The sequence below is a fragment of the Alternaria novae-zelandiae genome (assembly GCF_023758075.1).
Source record: "Alternaria novae-zelandiae strain BMP 2774 chromosome Unknown scaffold_20, whole genome shotgun sequence".
Classification (NCBI taxonomy): Eukaryota; Fungi; Ascomycota; class Dothideomycetes; order Pleosporales; family Pleosporaceae; genus Alternaria; species Alternaria novae-zelandiae.
In genome coordinates, this window is record NW_026056980.1 from 347,797 (window position 1) to 368,214 (window position 20,418).

The 20,418-nt window shown below is 52.8% G+C and overlaps 4 protein-coding genes across 4 annotated transcripts; 2 read left to right on the forward strand and 2 right to left on the reverse strand.

Moving 5' to 3' along the window:
• Positions 1–367: 367 nt before the first annotated feature.
• Positions 368–5,805, reverse strand: J4E88_008651 (uncharacterized protein; the record flags this gene model as incomplete). Its single annotated transcript, XM_049402260.1, has 6 exons — positions 368–594; positions 689–1,120; positions 1,178–2,062; positions 2,515–3,735; positions 3,788–5,727; positions 5,801–5,805. 6 exons carry the CDS (start codon positions 5,803–5,805, stop codon positions 368–370), a joined length of 4,710 nt encoding a protein of 1,569 aa, XP_049251931.1.
• Positions 5,806–10,233: 4,428 nt separating this feature from the next.
• J4E88_008652 (uncharacterized protein) lies at positions 10,234–11,448 on the reverse strand (the record flags this gene model as incomplete). The annotated part of the gene is made up of 3 exons (XM_049402261.1): positions 10,234–11,013; positions 11,068–11,075; positions 11,442–11,448. 3 exons carry the CDS (start codon positions 11,446–11,448, stop codon positions 10,234–10,236), a joined length of 795 nt encoding a protein of 264 aa, XP_049251932.1.
• A 2,216-nt stretch (positions 11,449–13,664) lies between these two features.
• On the forward strand, positions 13,665–14,657 carry J4E88_008653 (uncharacterized protein; the record flags this gene model as incomplete). Its single annotated transcript, XM_049402262.1, has 4 exons — positions 13,665–13,787; positions 13,843–14,289; positions 14,341–14,419; positions 14,506–14,657. The coding sequence occupies 4 exons, from the start codon at positions 13,665–13,667 to the stop codon at positions 14,655–14,657; spliced, it is 801 nt and encodes a 266-aa protein (XP_049251933.1).
• A 2,499-nt stretch (positions 14,658–17,156) lies between these two features.
• J4E88_008654 (uncharacterized protein) lies at positions 17,157–19,388 on the forward strand (the record flags this gene model as incomplete). Its single annotated transcript, XM_049402263.1, has 5 exons — positions 17,157–17,960; positions 18,008–18,089; positions 18,142–18,952; positions 18,999–19,095; positions 19,149–19,388. The coding sequence occupies 5 exons, from the start codon at positions 17,157–17,159 to the stop codon at positions 19,386–19,388; spliced, it is 2,034 nt and encodes a 677-aa protein (XP_049251934.1).
• Positions 19,389–20,418: the final 1,030 nt, after the last annotated feature.

A 20,418-nucleotide genomic window follows, 5' to 3' on the forward strand; every position in this document is an offset into this window, starting at 1 on the left:
TGCGTAGCGGAATCAGATGAAATCGTCGGATAAACGCGCGTGTGCCTCGAGGATACGGGACAGTGTAGATACATGCGCCGATTGTACCAACAAACAAGCAAGCATTGGAACGACTCTATCCACTATCTTTACGGAGCACTGCTATTGTCGATTTGAGAGGAATTGATAAACGTGAACTTGACTGGGTATTTGCGATCTTAACAAACAAGCAGAAAGATGTAATCAACCTGGTATAAAGCCCTCGTCACCAATCCATGACATGACAAGGAGAACGCATTCCACCTGCCCCTCTTTGCCTCCCTCCGCCCTTCTCATCCCCCTCTCATTCATCCTTTTATTCCTCTTTCCCACGCACATCCATCCCATCTTACTCCCCATCCTCTTCAAGCACAATCTTCTTACTCATACTATCAACAACTTTGCAATAAAACTTCGCCGCCTGCGCCCTGGGGAAACAAATCTCCTCGGTGAGATAATCCGGCAACAAGTCCAATAGTTCCCTGTCTCTTTGCTCATTAAGCAGCGGCTGGTAGATGAACTCTGTTTCTTCGTAGGAGGAGCCCGATGTCGCGACTGTGAGGTGGAAATGTAGAGCTATGGGAACGTCAGTATACTGGACGGGGAATGGTAAGGGCAGTGGTAATGGGAAAGGGATGGTAGAGGGATGTGGATGGTGGAAAAGACTTACTCCCATTCCTCCCCGTCTGCAAACAATCAAACACATCCTCCTCATCCTCACTCCTCTTCACACCCAGGACAACCAAATTCGTCAAATCGCTATACAAATCCACTTTTTGCTTCGCGAGCGTCGCTTCCTTGGCTGCTTCCGCTGTACCCGGTAACACCACTCCTGTTGTCCTTTGCTTCACCGCGCTGCCAGGTACGTTCTTTGTCTCGGGCTGTTGTGAGGAGGAACGGGCAGCCGCGAGTTTGCTAGACAATGTCTTGCTCTCATTCTGCGCCGTCGCGAGGGCATCGGCGAGTTTCTTGTTTTCTGCTGCGAGACGACTGGTTTCCTTTGTAGAGGCTGCGAGGTCTTTCTTCAGGGTTGTGAGCGTCGAGGTACGGGATTGGAGGTCGGTGAGTTGCGTTTTTAGGGATTTGATTACGGCGTCTTGGTCTGTCTTTCGCGTTAGCAACAAGCTTCCTCATAACATGTAGATGTAGAAAGTCATACCTTTGGCAATCTGCTCTGTCCGCTTCTTAAGCTGCTCAAAGTTCGATTCCTTGCCTGTTGACGCAGACTCCTTGAGCGCTTCGTACTTGGCAGTCATAGCATCGAGCTTCCGGGTGAGGTCACCGACTTTCCGTCGCATCACTGGATCGCGTTCAGAGTCTGATACGCTTCCTGTTCTTTTCCGTGAGGCTGATGTTCGGCGCGCTCTGCTGTTCGGTTGAGCTTGCGCTCGCCGTGCGGAGGGTTGTGATTGTGGTGGAGGCATGCTTTCAGGTATCTCCTCTCCCATTTCAATCGAGTCTTCGATGTCCATTGTGTCTACATCTGGCTCTTGTTGTGTCTCGGGGATTGTCATCGGCTCAGGCTCGGTTTCTGGCTCGGTCGCGCGTTTCGTTCCTCTTGACTTTGTCGCAGGCTTCGCTTTTGTCTCCTTCTTCTCAGCGGGTTCTTTCGCAGCTGCCTTGCGCCCTCTCTTTGCTGGCGCTGGTGCTGGCTCTTCGACCTCTTCTTCCTGCGCCTTCTTCGCTGGCCTGCCTCTCTTAGCTGGTTTGGCCTGCGCAACCGGCTCCGGCTCTTCAAAGTCTTCTACCTCCTCCGTGTCGCTCGCATTGGCCTCCTCGACTTCCGCCTGTGCCTTGCGACCGCCCTTCGCCGCTACCTTCTTTGCGCCAGCCGCCGCGCTCTTCTTCATAGCCACCGCGGTTGTACCGCTCGTCCGACGCGTCGCCGGCTTGCCCTTAGCAGTCGCCTTGGTCGCAGCAGCCGTCTTCTTCGTTTGCGCAGCAGTACCACGCGTTTTTCGCGCGGGTTTGTCGCTGGTGGATTCGGGCGTGGGAAGCGCATTGAGCTCGTCGACCGTCATTTCGTCTTCCGAGGCCGAGTCGACTGTGAAGGAAATGTTCGCGGTTTTACTTCTGGGCGCCATTTCGGTCTCGTCGGTACGTTGGGTAGGCAAGTGGGGAGTGTTGCGCCGGTTGCGTGCGCGGCGGGATGGGAGCGGGAGTGGGATGGATGTAAACACACGACCCTAGCGTGCCTTCCTGACCCAGCGCGTCACCCCAGAACAGGCGGCAACATCTTCACCAAGGTAACATTATTTCTGATCAAAGCCGATATGAGAGAATCGTTATTATTCACAAGAAGCTATTTACTACACTGGAGTGAGCTCAACAGCCCAGCTCAGGTATCATCCCAAAGTATGTATCCAGAACGCCAAAGATCAGTCCATCGTGAAGTCGTAGTACAAACCACATTACCGCCCCTTCCTTACCCTGGGTATACCTATCTTCCGACACTGCTTCCACCCCAGCTACTGGGAGTCATGCTACTAAGCTTACTCGAGATTGTGCTGCCTGAGAACCAACTCGACGATACGCCGCCACCGCCAAAGCCAAACTTCCACCACTTGTTCCTTCCGTACTTGCGGCCGCCTCCAAGACCAGTTCTATTGCTCTTCTTGTCATCGATCTTGTCCTCCCATTTGAGCTTCGTCTCCATGATGGCTTGGATAGAGTTGATGATGAGGAAAGTTGTTGAGCCAATGGCACGGAAGAAGGCAAGACCTGCGACAGCCCAGAGAATGAAGGTCAAGTAGAAGTTGTTTGTGACCTTGCGGTCCGAGTAGGCTTCGCTGACAGTCATGGCGAGGACAGCGTTGGAGATGAGCCAGATGACTACCATGTAGGTACGCACGGCACGATAGTAGTCTTCCTGTTGCTGCGACTCAGAGATCGGGGGCTCGACAACTTCGACACGGTCACGGAGGTTGCGAAGCGCCTCGTCGTAGCCGCTGTCGATGTCCAGCTGCTCTGATGGCATTTCGAGTTCGACAATATCCTTCTTCTTTCCTTTGGCGTCACCCAGATCGGTCTTCGCGACGTTGTCTCCCTTGGTTCCCCAAGTGATGTCGTGGGTGTTGCAGAAGGCGTAAACCTGAAGTGTGGCGATGTATGATGGTAGGAGAGCGAAGTACTGCGCACTCGACGTGAACATGTGCCATGGATCCAGGTACATGAAGGACATGAGGAAGTAGAGACCAATCGTTGTCGCAGTCGAGATGATGAGGTTGGTGAAAACGTTGGCACCGATCGTCTTTTCCGCCTTCGGATCCTTGAGTTGGACAATGACAATGTAGAAGGAGGCGAAGGTAGTGTAGGCCATAATGACACCGTACATGACCATACTCCAGAAGAACATCTTCTTGGCACCTTGGGGTCGGTTACCCATAGACAAGATGAATTGCATGCAGATGAGCAGCGTGCATGTGTAGCGGAGGATGTAGAAGATGTATTTTCCGATGTTGTGGCCGAAAGGATCGAGTTCCGGGTCTGACAGTGAGCCGGCGACGAAGTAGAAGGTCAGGTAGAAGTTGGCCAGGGAGAAAAACGTGAACAATAGCTGCACGAACTGGTAGACGAATTCGATGTGGAGCAGGATCTTGCGACCGATGGTATGGTCGGTTGCCCACACTTGCTTGAAATGAAGCAGTGAGTAGACAGCCGCAAAGAAAGCTCCGTTCAGCCAACGACGACGTTGAGAGATGAACTCAGGTACAGTATCTGAGGTGTGTTAGTGATGGCCTTTGAGAGCAATGCGATGATTCGTTCTTACCTGGCACATCTGTCTCACCAGTCGCCGCTTTGACGTATTTCAAAACCCATTGCTCGCTGCGCTTCGCTACAAGCTCCCAACACAGAATACGATCTTCGGCCAAGTACATGTTTGCAGTGAACACATCTGCATCTTGACCATGGAGCGTTTCTCCCTTGAAGTACTGGCTGAGAGGACCGTGGCCTGTGTGGTCGTTTTGCAACGCGTGATATCTGTATGCCGACAGCGCACCAGGCAAGACCGTAATGTAGCCAAACACCGATTCCAATGGCTTGTCGAGGATATTCGACATCTTGTATTCGAAGTTCTGCGATGCGACAAGTGGGTTGAGTAGACCAAGCCACGCTTTGCCTTTGCCAGCCTTGATTTCTCCAGCAGCTCCTGCGACGGAGGAGTCGGTGTCGAAGGCCTTCCATAGATGGTACAGAGCTTTGGGTCCAGGCTTGGTTCCTACGTCGAGTAGAATGCAGACGTTCGGGTTGAGTGCGCGGCCGAAGGCGTTGAAGAACCAACGATGTGAGTTCAGCTTCTTTGAGTTCTTCTCCTTCAAGCAGAAGATCATCTGGCAGGGCACAATGCCCTTCTCAGCACCCTTGAACTTGAGGTCTGAGTCCAGCGAGACTTGGGTTGTGTATTCGTAGACGTGGGCAGTGACCTCTTTCTGGTTGACGTGGTTCTTTGCGATACCTTCCTGGAAGCATCCCATGGCAGCGATCGCGTCGAGTGTTCTCGGGTGAACCTTTCCGCGACCATCCGCAATGATGCATACGACGATCTTCTGCCATCCGTCCTTTCCCCAGGTTCTTGACTTCATGCGGGAGCAGAAGTGACTGATGTTTTGCATGACACCGTGCATGGTTCGGGTAAAGTCGATCTCGTTCTCGTTGTACATGGTGATGGCGATGAAAAGTTCGGTTTCGCGCGGGTTGCCGATATTCTGGCGCAGTTTGTATCCACGATCACAGTAGTCGTCTGGGTCGCATGTCACGGCTGTGTATCGCATGTGCGTGAACTCGATGTCATCTCGTCGTGGAAGGAAACTGTGGAGGATGGTCGGGATCTTGCACTCTAGAATGAGTTCACCGTTGATCAATCGGACCTCCTTCTTTGTCATTACAGCGTCGCGCGCTCCACGTCGCTCTTGTGCGCCATCGGGAGCCGGCCCGTAGTGCTCTGCCTTCTCATCTATCTCGGTGTAGATGTCTGTGTATGTGTCGTCGGTCATGTACGAGTCGCGCGATCGCAGGTCGGGTCGGTCGTCGCCAATGTCGGTGAAGGGGTCGTCATCGTCGTGAATGGGTATCGAAGTCATATCAGTCATGTCCATGGTGCCCTCGGAGCCGCGGGAGTTTGGTCTGCGGCCGGTGAACAAGGGTTGGGGTGGTAGTGGCCGCTGAGGGCTGCCTGGCCGTGGGCTACCATGGAGATCCACTGGCTCGTATGAGTTGACTGACGCTGGCGGCCGCGAGTAGTCGGCTGATGTGCGCGTGGGTGAATATGGTCGGTCGGGCGACAGCGGCCGTCGGTATGGTACGTATGGGTCTTCTCCCGGCGGCGGCATGTTTGGCGCGGTGTCCATCACTGACGGCGTCCGTGATAAGCCGGATACTGAGGAATTTGTGGGGTGGTATGATCGCGATACTGGCGATGGAGGTCTGCGGGAAGAAAGTAATGGTAAGTCTGGGTCTTGTAACCGTACGGTCTTGTAGGGCGTCGTGTCGAACTGCGACTTGATCGTCTTCCGTCGCGGCATCTGCGTAGGCATTGCTGCCGCGCTCGACGTCGAACTCAGCGCATCGCCCGCTTCGCGCAGGAAGTCGTGAATGTCCGCCTCGGCAGCCTTTTGCTTGCCAACCTCAGACATGGTCATGCGCTCGCCCAGTTCAGCCGTGTCGCTGTTGGCATTCGACATGTTTGAAGTGTCCTCGAAAGACGATCTTCTGGTGGGGAATGAGATTGGGTCCGTATGCGGGACGCAAGTGGATGGGGGAAAAGAGTGAGACAAATACTCACGGCATGTAGCTCTGTTCGTAACTTTGGTCCTCGTCCACGTTTGTCAATAAACGCATGGTTGATCCTCCCTGTAGTTGCTGAGGGGATCCGTCATCATAGTCATATGCAGGTGGCCGTCCATAGTGTGAACCACTGTGTGGTGTGGACCCGTCCATTATGTGTATGCGTCGCGAAAATTCAGATTGGGTATAGAAAAATGTCGTCGCTATTCGTGACACTCGAGAAGTGATTGCAATGGGCAACAATGCGATATGGATGTGTTCAAAAAGGGTGTAATGGTTACTTTCCCCAGCAGTGATGCGGCGGAGGCGCATGCAGTGGTGTTGTTTCTTCGGGCGTTGTTATGGTAACCCCGCACCCCTGTCCTTGTTTGCTCAGGCGTCCCAGGAACACAACCCCAGATGCCGCCGCCATGTGGCTTAGACCGTGACACCTCAACAATTCATGCGCTTCCGTCCTTAGCCGCGTGCGACTGTTTCGACTGTTGTGTTCTATAGGCCCGGGATTTAGCTTGCACTATTGGCATTCGTCATCAGAAGGTTGTCGAGGTGAACGTGAGCTAAGCCTTACTGCCTCTGTATTAGGCCCGAATCATGTCAGATACCCACAGCCGAACCGGGTGTTCGCAGGTAATGTAGGTATGTTTGCTTCTATCCACCATGGAAGATCCCCACGAGGTAGGTCTGGACTGGAATTGGTCTTTGCAAGAAGTGGGTCAAAGATCGAGGAGAGTGGACCCAGCACCGCGGCCGCAGGCAGGACCGACTTCACCGGCGAACAACATCGAAGAAAGTACGGTCTCAATAAAGAGACTTAAGTAAGACCAGGCCCTATCCTGTGTCAAAAGCGTACTTCATCTTCATTGCGAGAAAGACCACAGCACTTAGGTATTGCTCTCCATCTGAGCCATGAGTCAGATGTAGAACTGGGCTTCGACTGCGAACTTATATCTTGTCCCCAGCTCGTCGAAGAACTTCTCTCATTTCGTCGTCGTTTAGAAGGTTGCAGCTGTGAATGGCTCATCACCGCAATGCAGTACCATGATAGGGGTGCGCACACCGTGAGTCAAGAGTAGTGCATGTGGCTCATTGCTACTGGTCCTCCTCTCAATTTCTACCTGAACATATTAACTCTTACATGTGCGGAGTCTTACTGGAGTACGGATACCTCGAAACCAACGTCTCCATCAATATGGAATCAATAGTCCTTACTCCCCAGATACTACCGCAAGGACGAACAAGACTTTGTGAGGGCGGTTTATCGCAATGAAGTGTATGTTGAGGCGGGGGAAATCGGGCATTGGATTCAAGGTGCGATAAGTAGGGTTGAGGCGAAGAGGTTGGTGGATCAGCTGAAGTGGAACATCTGGGTTCGAATGGAAGCTGAGAGCAGCTATGGATGGGTACCGAGCAGTATTCTGACAGTCGGCAATACATGCATGAGGGAGTACCGTGCGGTGTTTGGTGCGCCATACGCTTTGACTCTTACCAACCGACCTTCATCTTCATGTCGGTTCCGGGATTTCATGGCTCCGGTAGCGATGTTTAGGCTGGCAGTGTTCCCGGGAAGGACGATCTTTCGTAAGCTACGCGAATTAAATCTTCGCAGATGACGTCCATGTCTATGTCACCCGGACGGATTGCGGACCTCATGGCACTAAAAGGCGATCTGAGTATCGTGGGCCGATGCTTTATGCAACAAGCGCTCTGATGCTTTTTAGTCGAAGTCCATGCTTACTTCCCTAAAGTCGGTTTTTAAGGGCTAACGCTTCGCATAGTGTCTGCACCATCTCTACCTAGTTGTCGTATGTTCTCGTGTCGCTGATATGAATATCTTTAGCGAAAGTTGCAGTGTAGCAAAGCATATATGCAAAACCCGTTGAAGCATGCCAATGACCGAAGTGCCCTCCCCGAAGCTATAAGAGTTGCGTGTGTTGCTTCAAGGTAATGTAGACTTTACCCGACTGTTCAAAGTCCCGTCACTCCTGCTTAAGAACGGTGATCTTCTTGATCTTCAAGCTCAGCTTATCGTCGTAGGCTTTCAGGCCTCGACCGTCACTCTTCCTTAGAAGACTGCCTAATATAGCACGGAAGCCATCTTCGGCCTGCGTATATCCGATGGCCATTACCAGCCGCCGTGCCATCATCCCGGCTCTCGTGATCGTGAAGCCAGGTCGCGGTTCGCTCAGCTTGCCAGATGACGAGTCTGGTAGGCGTAGCGTAACATAGATTCTGTAGCGCACTTTGTTGCATGCACACCACTAAACCTCAGCAGGTGAGTAGCTTTGAGCACAATGCATAGTTCAACCTGGAAATACTTTCTAGGGGACTTGTGATGTTCAGCACGAATTCCGTCACTGTCTAGTGTCAGTAAGAATGAATTGTCGTTGTGATAAGATATGAGTTACAACTAGACACAAATTGAAAGAAGCGAATCAGACACTCTCGCAGGCTCATGAAGCGTAGGTACCAATGTAGCTGCGTTCCCGTCACTTGCCGTCGATATACATCCAGCAATGACATATTGGCGATGGGTGTATACAAGCTAGTGTGAAGGTAACCCGGCGATCCGCGCAAGCTGCTCGGAGAACGGCAGCTGGACGACATCGCTTAGCCCGGAAGCATTCCCTCAGACGCGGACGGCACATTCGCTTTTCCCAGGCGGGCCGATGGTTGCGTACCTTCCTCAGTGGGTATGGATAAATGTTTTAAACCTGGTCGGCCATGATTGGCTCTAACATTTGGGTGGCGACTATAAACGGGTAGTTCAATGTTCCCATTTACACCGATGTTGGCATGTGTGCTGATGTGTACTGGCTACGGCTATTTTTCCCGGACCACTCACGTGCCTGTTTTGGTATTTGGCCATTGGAGAGGCTGTTCGCATGGTGTTCATGCTGTGTCACGCTGACATTCTTTCCGTTGTCTAGATTGGATAGTGATCGTGATGCCGTGTACCCAACAGCTGGGCGATTACACCTGGTGGTGCTCCAATCACTGGCTTGTGAGATGAATTGGTCAACATGCGACTTCAACGTATGACCGTTTTTTAGAGGCTAAACGAGCGGGTTAGAATGCAGGGCTCTTCCAGCGGGCGATTGCATGATGGCATCCCATCGTGCTTGGCAGGGTATGGGCAGAACACCACCTACAAGCACTGTCAGACTGATCTTGTCATGTAGCTGAGATTTGTCATAGATGGTGGTGTCCGGGCAGGCTTCAATCAGTATGGACTTCGCACTGTCAAGCGCATCTGGTGGTTCATACGTAACATCGTACGGATTGTGGCGAGCTTCTGATCGGGAAAGTTCAGCCGTGTATACGACAGCACCACTGAGGTCGACGAGCACATATTCATTAGCTGCAGGTTAGTTGGATGCCTTGCGAAATCTTGTGTCGCATTCGCATACATTGTGTGTGGCCCGACATAGTGGTTGCATGGCTGAGGCTCGGTAAACACGACCACTCGCTACATGGAGACCAACATACCCCCATGGCCCAACAATTCCAAGTCTGACGTCCCATGCGAGGAACGCGAAGTGGAGTAGCGATCAGACTAAGAATGTAAGGCCAGAGGATGACGGAAATGGACGAATGAGGCGCGTTACCGGTGAGAGACAAGTGGTGTGGGTGCAAGGGTAGATGCAGGCCAACTGTCCTCCGAGAGACGTTGCTCGGCCCGCGGGGCTGTCACTGATTTCGAGGCTGAAAGCTTGAACGGTGAGCTAATGGGGCTCGGTTCTGGGTAGCGGGCCACTCACGTGAACTGAACCGCATGCATACACGACGCAGAAGTATACCAAGTATCCTGTAGTATTTGAACATCCGTATGCGCAACCAGGAAGTACAGTGAGGTGGCCATGCTATGTAAGAATAGATAATCAGACGCAGGGTATCACGCGGAAAATTGTTGTCAAGTGGCGTGGAAATCGGGACTTCGCATGCCGGTCGGAGTATTCGATAGCGGACATGCAGCAGCTAGTGCTACATAGTGCTGCAAGGAGGTTTCCATGTGCAGAATGCACACAGCTTTTGAAGCAGCGGTGTGCATATTGATGAAATGTCGAATCAGATCAAGTCGCGTGTCGACAGAAGGCCGAAAAAGAAATTCTAGACGAATGATGTATGTAAGAGCAGCGCAGGAGATGTAAGCAATGCAGGCGTTAGTGCCACGCAAAGGCGACTAGGACTGAGCGAAGAGGCATTGCTGTATGATTGTAGATGGTGTTGATTCGCTGGTTCCACGACAAGAGACGTTGGTCGCTCATGTCGGGATGGTATCTAAGCGCGCGGTGGAGTGACATGTAGGATGTGACGACAGCCTCCACCATGCATGGCTGCGGCGCAGGTTGTGTGACATTTGCCGGACTATTGGCGTTTAATTTAGGCGAAGTAAGCGCTGACGCATCGATGGCGATGGTCCGGGATGCTGGTTTACTTCTTCTTTTTGTCCTTGATCTTTTTCTTCGATTCTGTCCCGCTGCTTGCGCCGCTGCCTGCCTCGCCGCCCATCATCTCCCCCATCATATCCTGTAGGAAGTTCTCACTGACACCACCGCCCGTTAGAGCAGGTGAATGTAGAGGGAGGATCTTGCTCATCTTCCAGCCCTTTGGTATCGCTGGCTCCGGCATCTCCTTGGGCATAGGTAGGCCCGCGATGGGTAATCTGAAAGGTGTGTTCTTCTGTGTCGGGTTGGCTTTCAGGGCCTGTGCGATGAGGATGTAGAGATGATGCTTGTTCTTCACATCGTCGTCCATCAATTTTCCTTCGTGCTTGAGAAGGACGCGCACTCTGCCAGGATTGGCCCAGTCTTTGGGGTGAGTCTTGTCAGGCTCAAAGACAGTCCGGAGGCCCAGGTCGGCAGCAGCGTCGGCCATCTCCCGTGCTAGAGGGTTCTCCACCGCAAGCTCCTTGCCCACGCGACGCCCTTCAGCCCTTGTCCGTAACCTGTCAAAGTATATGGGGTATAAACACTGGTAGTGCTTGGACTTTTCTCGGTCCGTAGATGTCGTCATCGAGGGCGATTGCGGCTGCAGCATCTGCGATTGGAGCGCCTGCATCTGCGCTGGTGTCGGCATGGACTTGTTGCCCGTGCTGGGTATATTATTCGCGTTCATCAGAGCGGGTACATCGTCGATGCCCATCTCTGACGGGTCGCTGTCCGAGTCGCTGACTTCTTCGACGCGTGGATTCATCGTGCCTTCCGGTCGGTCCTATGTGGGCGTCAGATTGCGTGCAATGCCAGTGTTCCTCGGGCCGTCACTTACCTCGCCTTCTCCGGTACGATAGAATTATCGCAATGTCGTGAAGGCCACCTGCACGTCTGGAAGGATGTGGGGGAAGCTAAACGCGGGGCTTGGCTATGGAAGAGGCAGGCGCTTCCGACTCGGGTCGGCGCTTCGGCGCTTTTCTTCCAGCTCCGCATCACGGCCCGGGCAACTGCTCTCGTCCCGACGGACAACTTCAGCGCTCTAGCACCACCTCCGAACACTGAGCTAACTCTCTCTTTCACCGCAACTTGCGGCCTCCAGACTCGTCAGGTGACGTCTTGGGACCCAGCGAACGGCCTGCCGCTATTCGCAGGGGTCTGACCGTAATCACCCCGCGCCACCACGTCAAGCCCGCTCCGTCGGGAAAGTACCTCCCATATCGCTATCGTGGCACCTGACTTGGCGTCTACGTTTACTGTCTACCTCATTGCATACCTCCGCACTAGTGCCAACATCTGCAGTCAATCGATTGTGGCAGCTGGACCGCGTGTGCCCGGCCATTGAAGCGTCGACATACCATTCCTCGCATCGAGCCAGTACGATGAAACGCGGCTGGGTCGCATGGATGTGGTTGGCCAAGCCATCACCTGCAGTAGGCATCAGCGTGTGAGTTGAGTCGTTACCTCCAGCACATCCTTGTGTCCTGGTCTACAATACTGTAGTTCACATATCGAGCCAGGCAGGACAAAAGATCAGTCTAGACATCACAGGAAACCACGTCAGGCCATGTCTACGCAATCGAAGGAGTACCAACATACCGACCTTCAAGGCTTCTGGCCCGTATAATACGCCGGTGTTCGCGATACTACGCCTGCGGTACCATGTCTTCTTGCTTCTGACAGAATTCGCGATCCTCCCTTCGTGTTCAATGCCGTCACTAACTAAAAATGAGCTCTTGGATTCTATACACTAGGTTCGGTTACACAACATGGACGGCTAAAACCCGATCCGATCTTCCTGGCATTGGATTGCATGCGGCCGCAGTGGCCTCGTCGATCCCAAACCCCGGCGTATTTCTATACTCCACTTCTACCATGTGGCAATGATGCATGCGTCGCAGCCGTTCGTGAGCCGCTAAAACGAGGCGTTGTCAGTCCTGCATTGCATACGTGTGCCAGCCTTCCAAGGTGAGATGCGATTTAGCAACCGACAAGGACGGGCTATGCACGCACGACTCGCGTTGGCCCAGCTAACAACCGTCCCCGTCTCCTGGATCATTTTACGCCGCGCAGCATATGCAAGGATGACTATCTAGGGGTATTTCTGGTTTTTGCCCTGACATCGAGGCGACATTGGCCCCTGGTCTTACACGATGCGTCTTCCTATCACGTCCGGCTGACCGTCCTTTTATCATCTCGATAGCAAGCAAAATCCGGTAAAACAGCCACAGTCTGCGCTGATTGGCTACCAAAGTAAGCGATTGACCGTTAACACTCCACAAGAATGAATAAGCCTGGAATCCTTTCACCGCATCCTACGTACATAACTATCCAGCTGGGAGCCAGTTCTCAGCCGGCGTTGTTTCTTGCACTGGTCTCCACGATTTTAGTTCCCCGAACGGCCCGAATTCAGGGCTGAAGATGATCTGCCGAGAATCAAAGTGTGGTTCTAGTGACCCTGAGCCTGATTACACCACAAACGCTCCACTCCAAGAGGACGCCTCACCGGTCGGGTTACCATACGCATCGTGGTTAGCTCACGCTACTATCAATCGACTATAAAGTCACCCATCATTCACCTGCGTTTCCAGTCTCTCAAGGCATTGTGCGAATACATTCAACACTGCACACACCGTTTCCTATATCAATCCTTCCCCTTCCTCCACACAACTCTGACTATTACTTACTGTTACCAAAATCCATCTAGCAACAATGGCACCAGCTTTGTTGATTGTCGATAGCGGCAGTTCTAGTCCCGCATCTCAGAGCAGCGTCTCACTTGGATCGATGGATTCAGCTCCTGCGCTCGTCACTTCTCGCAGCCGTCGAGCCCGCCGAGGTCGCGATCATCTTGGTAGTCCTTTACTCAAACGCAGTGCAAGAGGTCCTCCGTTGTTTCTGGAAAGCGCTTCGGGCAACTGGCTGTCGGTGGTAGATGGAGAGAAGGCCTGGAAGATCTTTGACGCATCTGGAGGTGCCGCTGTATCAAACATTGGTCATAGGGATGAAAGAGTGTTTGAGGCAGTAAGGAGGCAACAAGAGTCTGGAGTTGGGTATGCCGCATCGATGAGTTTTCACACCGAAGTAGTGGAAGATTTCGCAGACTTTCTTCTTGAATCAACCGATGACAAGCTGAAAGAAGTGGTATTCTATGGGTCTGGTAAGATAATCCAAACTTCACGCCCGAAACCAAGCTGACAGATATCAGGTTCTGAAGCTAATGAAGCATCACAAAAGCTAGCCTACCAATATCACTCCAAGCTGAAGCCGAATCCGCAACCTCAACGCAGCTGGTTCATTGCTCGCGATCGTTCTTACCACGGAGCGACTCTTGGTGCTCTCGAAACCAGTGGACACAAAGGCCGCAAAGAGATTTACTTACCGATTTTGCCTGAGAAGACGCAGTTCGTATCTCCTTGTAATCCTAGCCGCGATATGAAGAAGGGAGAATCAGTAGCTCAATATGTCGAGCGACTCGCAGATGAGTTGGAGCGTAAGATCCTTGATCTCGGTCCTGATACAGTAGCAGGCTTCGTGATGGAGCCGGTCGTTGGCGCGGTATGTTGGTTTGACTCTGTTTCTTCGTTCGTTGGTGACTAACACATGGCTACAGGCACTTGGTTGCGTCCCCGCACTACCCGGCTACCTTAGAGCGATGAAGCGAGTATGCAAGAAATACGGCGTACTTTTGATTCTGGATGAGGTCATGTGCGGCATGGGTCGCACCGGCTATATGCATGCATGGCAAGAAGAGGACGTCGTTCCAGATATCCAATTGGTAGGCAAGGGTATCGCAGGCGGCTATGCAGCCCTTTCCGCGATGCTGGTCGGACCAACCATTGTGGATGCGATGGGAGACAACGCCTTTGCCCATGGCCATACGTTCCAGAACTTCCCGACTGCTTGCGCTGCTGGTCTCGCAGTTCAAGAGATTGTTCAACAGGATAATCTTCTGGAAAATGTTCGCGACAAAGGGGAGAAGCTCATGCAGAAGCTACAAGCTCGTTTGGGCGATCATCCCAACGTGTTCGACATCCGAGGAAAGGGTCTCTTCATAGGGGTAAGTCTGAACACCACCTGGTAGTCGTAGTGCAACTACTAACAACGACAGATTGAGTTTGTGCAAGACAAGCTCACCAAGGCAGCTTTTGATCCAGAAGTCGCAGTAACCTGGAGGGTACATGAGCTTGGTAAGTTCATCTGTTTCGGATGATTGTTTCATCACTAACCATTTCTGCAGGGCTGAAGGATGGATACAATGTATATGTGTACCCAGGTTCCGGAACGGTTGACGGCATTCGCGGCGACCACATCATCATCGCCCCTGCATACAACGTCACCGATGACGACGTCGACTTCATCGTGGAGCGCATCACTAAGACGATTGTCGATTTCTTTGAGGAGCTCAGCATCACGCCCAAGTTGTAAACATCGACGTCGCACTGTCTTGACCCGTTGTGCGAAGACCGCTATCCGACCGTACTTTCTCGGCAACGAACGATAACGATTTTCCTTGATTTCTTTCTTTTCATTGCACGGAAGGCTTTTGTGCTCAGCATATGCGCGGCGGCTCCATAAAGTCTTTTCCGGGATCGGCTTTTTGAAACTGGCATTCTTTCGCGACTCTGTCAATTTCATGTGCAAAACTGCATTGGGGCTGCTGTCTGAATCATTCATTGCACTGGAAACGGCTATTAGGCTATAGACCAAAAGGGCATTTTCATGTTAGAAGCGCATGGTTTTGTTCTTACTTTCCTTGACCTATTATGGTCCAGATATATGTTTACGTTCATGTTTTGATCGTGGTCTTTATTTGACACGAGCTAGATAGTATAGGACAGGAGTTGAACACTTGTTTATATCATGACAACATGTGTAATGCGTATTGGACATGCCACGCAGAATATAAATCCCTTTATGACGGAACATAGAGACTTTCGAAGATGTTGTACTGCGTTCGGGATATATCTCGTTTCAGTGCCAGACCCATACAACACATAGCAACAACAACACATTCTTCTTTATCAACAACGATATAAAAGTAAAGCAAAGTGCATTTTCGCAAAACACATTCTCTACCCACATGTCCGCCAGACAAGCGTTGAAAGTCCGCTGCCATACATCCGAGCCGCGCACAGGCCACCCATCGTGTCACGACTCCGCCTTGGCGGTTAAATCACCAGGACGGCGCAAGCGGCAACAATCGTCCAGAACCAGTGCATTATTCATCCGCAGTGACATAGCCAGAGGCAGTGCATCGCTATTCACTCCAGTCATTCGTCTTGGACTACAAATTGTAGTGTAGGAGTGGGGAAAACGTTGGGGGGCCATGACGTTATCCTTCGAAGCGGAGTGCAGCGTGCATCGAACCTTCCATCAGCCAAGCCAGTGGATAGGCAGGCGGTACCAACCGCGGGTGAGAGAAGGCTCACATCAGCGTTTCGGACGTGGGCGTCAGGGTGGAATAGGTGAGATAGGTGGGAGTAGAATAGGAGGAATATTGCGTCATGATAAAGAAGCAACCCGTGAACAGAAGCAAGTGCAGTTCCACGTGCGGCAGGGACCGCGCCTTGTATGTATCCTTCAAGCCTCGCCTCTAAGGTTCGCGAAGAACCGGGAATGTGCATCTAGAAAGCGGCATCGCGGAAATAGCCAAATCAGGATGGACCCTGAACACCTCGAACTTTGATCACAACAAAAGTGTCGAGAAACGGGATCGGGGTTGTTGCCATGCCATCATGTCTCTCGGGGCGCTCGTCACGTAGGCTGGTAGAGGCTCGACGACTACTACCACAGTAACCAGATGACATTTGTAGGTGCGTGCCCGGGCAGCATCGCAGATCATTGTCTTGGTCTTTCTCGTGACCATGGGCGTGTTGCTTCACTTTGCAGAGCGGTCACACAAGGGCTTTGTTTGATGGGGAATGGGTGCTAGAGCCGCACGCGGTGTAGGGATTAGTATTACGGAGGTCCTTTGATTGTTGGGTGCAAGTCTTGTGCAGCGGTTTCAGTCAGATGTCTGCGACGGAGGGTGGTGGTCTGGGCGCGGTTCAGCACCTGGGCAGTGTCGAGGGCGGGAGGGAAGGAGCGATGCATATGGTGGAATGTACGTGTGAAGACGATGAATGTAATCGTGAATTAATGATGAATGTTTGATATTGGTAATGTTTGAGTTCGAGGGAATCCAGACAGGTCGAGTGGAGACGGCGTGCCACCCTCTTTTGCAAGCGACCGAAGACATATTAATGGGCTTCGGGCGGCTTTTCTCTTTCACCAGGCGGGCTGTCGCCAAACGCGCTGCAGGCACATGATCTGGGTGCGGACATCTAGCAACAGCAGAAGACAAGCGCTGCGGGATTATTGCCATCAAATAGAGTGCCGTAGAGCAGTGTCGAGTCTTGGGCCGCAGAATTGGGACAAGGCAGAGTTCGGCGCGAGACGCGAAAGAGAGACGTCGCTGGCGTGCCGCGAGAAGATTGAACGAATGACGCTCCATGTGGACCGCACAGGCCGGTTCTCACCACAGACTCCGCAACAAGTGTGATCTCAACCTCGCCTGCTTCCACCCGGCGACATCAACGCTTCACCACCTCTCTGGCATGTCCGACGCCCGCCATTCTTCCCAGCGTGCACCCCCATCGCCCTCAGTCGCCTCGTAGCCCGCCCCGGCACTGCCTCCAGCCGCGGCTCCAGCACCTCCGCAGCAGCACCATCCACTGCCCAGGCCTGCGATAACGCCTCTGCTGGCTGCGACAAAGCGTCCCAGCACGCAAAAGCGCCGACTGAGCATCCCGACGACGACGCTCCCCCAATTCGGCGCCCCCGTCGCGCCGTTTGGCCGCCTCACCGACGTGCTTGGTCCGCTTGCCTGTGCAGACGAGTAGCGTCACGACGTCGGCTCGACCACCCCCAGCGACGCACCCAGCCATGTCGACGCCCTCGACCGCCACGGCCACACTCCCGCCCCATCACCAGTTTTATTCTCACCACCAGACGTACCAGCCCAGCATCGCCAATGCCCAGATCGCCAACGGCGGCGCTCGGATAGGCAACTCGCTCTACAACGGCTACGCTAGCGCTTCCTCCAGTTCAGACCTTCGCCGGAACGCGACTGCCCACACACGACACCCGCCCCAGCTGCCGCCCATCTCCCAGGCCCCGCCCATCGACATGAGCGCGAACGACCCGGGCTCCGCCCACCGGCGGCGGCACCCCGACTGGGCCGACTTCTACAGGAACGGCATCCCGAAGGAGGTCATTGTTATTGACGACGACGACGACGATGAACCCCAGCTGCCTCCGCCTCGCAACCACGCGCCCTCGTCACGCACGGCGACAAACCCGACCGCGCGCCACACAGACAAGAAGCGCAAGACGACCGCATCCACGGCATACGACCCCGTCTACAACCAGCACACGTCCTACTCCACCACCCAAACACCCTACTACGACTCTCCCAACCACTCACTGTCCACCGACCGCACTACCTCTGCGCTCAACACCACGGCGCCGACGTCATTAGGCTCGCAGGTCAGCAACGGCCACCACATCTCGCCTCTCGACAACAGCGCAGCGGGCCAGAAGCGCAAGCGCACACGCGCTGTGGTGCAGGATGAAGCAAAGCAGGCCAAAAGACGGGAGCTGGACAATGACGACCCCTTCAGCCTGTACCAGCCGCCGCCCAACCCGGTAATCAAGGCGAAGGACGTCTACGTACAGGTTGTCCCAGATGTAAGACCCGCGCATCCTCTCTTGGGACTCGAACTAACGTGCCCCAGAAGTCATATACGAAAGACCAAAAGGTAGATGACGACGACGGCCACTACATTGTAGTACCAGAGGCCGACCTCACAGAGAGATGTAGGTCTCTACGATCGATACCCCGAAGAACGATACTGACAAAGGACATCAGACCAGATCACAAAACTGCTCGGCCAGGGCACCTTTGGCAAAGTCGTCCAAGCCTACGACAGACGGAAAGGCACAAATTGCGCCATCAAGGTCATTCGATCAGTGCCCAAATACCGAGATGCCAGCCGTATCGAACTGCGGGTACTGTCAACACTGGCATCCAACGACAAGCACAACATCAACCGGTGCATTCACCTACGAGATTGCTTCGACTTCCGGAACCACATCTGCATCGTCACCGATCTCTATGGACAAAGTGTGTTTGACTTCCTCAAGTCGAACGGCTTTGTCCCATTCCCCAGCTCTCATATCCAGAAGTTCGCGAAACAGCTCTTCACCAGCGTTGCCTTCCTCCACGACCTCAACCTCATCCACACCGATCTGAAACCGGAGAACATCCTGCTTGTCAACAACAATTATCAGACTTTTACGTACAATAGGACTGTACCGTCATCGTCAACAACAGTGAACCGGACAGCGCGGCATCGCAAGGTCCTCCTTGACCCCGAGATCCGCCTCATCGACTTCGGATCAGCGACGTTCAACGACGAATACCACTCCTCGGTTGTCTCGACCCGCCACTACAGAGCACCTGAGATTATCCTCAACCTGGGCTGGAGTTTCCCTTGCGATATCTGGAGTATAGGATGTATCCTGGTCGAATTCTTCACTGGCGATGCCCTTTTTCAAACGCATGACAACCTCGAGCATCTGGCGATGATGGAAGCTGTTTGCAGTGGCAAGATCGATCGAGACATTGTGCGAGCGGTCTACAAGCAAGACCGCGGTTCATCACGCAACTCTTCGAGCTCGTAAGTAGACACGGAGCTATATCCATGACGTTGCTGACATGTCTAGTGCTGCTCGATACTTCAAGAATTACAAACTCGACTACCCCAACGCAGACACCAACAAAGCCTCGAAGAAATACGTCAAGGCGATGAAGAAGCTTCCCGTACGTAGTCACACGTCACACTGTTCGTTTGGTAGTCGACTAACTTTTCCCAGGAAACAATACCAGCCCACACCGATTTCAACCGTCAATTCCTCGACCTCCTCCGGCGAATATTCGTCTACGACCCCAAGAAACGGATAACAGCCAAGGAAGCACTGCAACACCCTTGGTTCAAAGAGTCCCTCATGGACGACGGAACGGAAGCGCACAAGATCCGTCTAGAGCGGGAGAAGAAGGCCCGCCGCCAGGAAGAAGAGCGGAGGTTCCGTGATCAACAGTCGCGAGCGTATTGAGCGAATCTGCGAACTTGACCGACACACACAATGTTCCGTCTGGATGGATTCGACGGACATGTGTCTTTGTATAGATTAACAGATTACCCAGCTCCGCCGCGCTTTTTATAGGATTCACGGGCATGAGCAGCAAGCAAACAGTACGATAATTGGGTTGATGGGCGGGTGGGTGGTATTGTTCCCTTTTTCTTTTTGACTGGCTTCACATCTACTGCATTTACGACAGCGACATGAACGCATGGAGAAACACCGAGAAACAGAGAGAGAGAGAGAGAGAGAGAAAGGGTTCAGAACTAGTCTCTTTGTTACTCTTTGTCTGGTTCTTGATTGGCGTTTTTATTGTGTTATATTTGGATTACACCAAACTATCCTCCTCTTGTGTGTGTTTTTTTTGGCTTTCTTTCTAAATGTGCTTTCGAGCCGATTATGGGAGAAAAGTATTATCTGTCTATTTGGCTTGTTCTTGTCTTGCCTTGCGAGTGCGAGTGCTGCGTGCGGCATGAGTGCGAGAGGAGAAGAAGAGTGCGTATTCTAGCCCGAGGTGGATGTTGTTGAGGGTACTGGCGAATATGATCTACCTTTACCAGAGAGAGAGAGAGAGAGACAGAGAAAGAGATAAAGCAACTAGCTTTCCAGTATGGACGATATGGAGTCGTGCTGTACGTTTGTATAATTTAGGATTTTTTCAAGCCGCCGTGCTTGGTTGTTTGGAAGTAGTGGTGTGGCTAAATAGGCTGCACTTTATGGAAGGATCTCATCTTTGCATCGTTGTTTGCGCCGACGTGAGGATTTGTTGTGCTGGTGATGTCGTGACCTACTCACAGCATCTCCAGCTATGACGACAGGGCAACACAACATGAAGAGAAATCTAAACAACTCCGCGGACTTACTCTCCCCTCACCACCCACACCCCCCATCCACATGACTCTCACAGCACGCATCCCAACCCAGCAAATTACGCGACCCCACTAGCGCGAGCCCTTCGACCCTTGTCTTCCGTCCAGTCAGATCCCGGAAGCGGGCCCGCAGT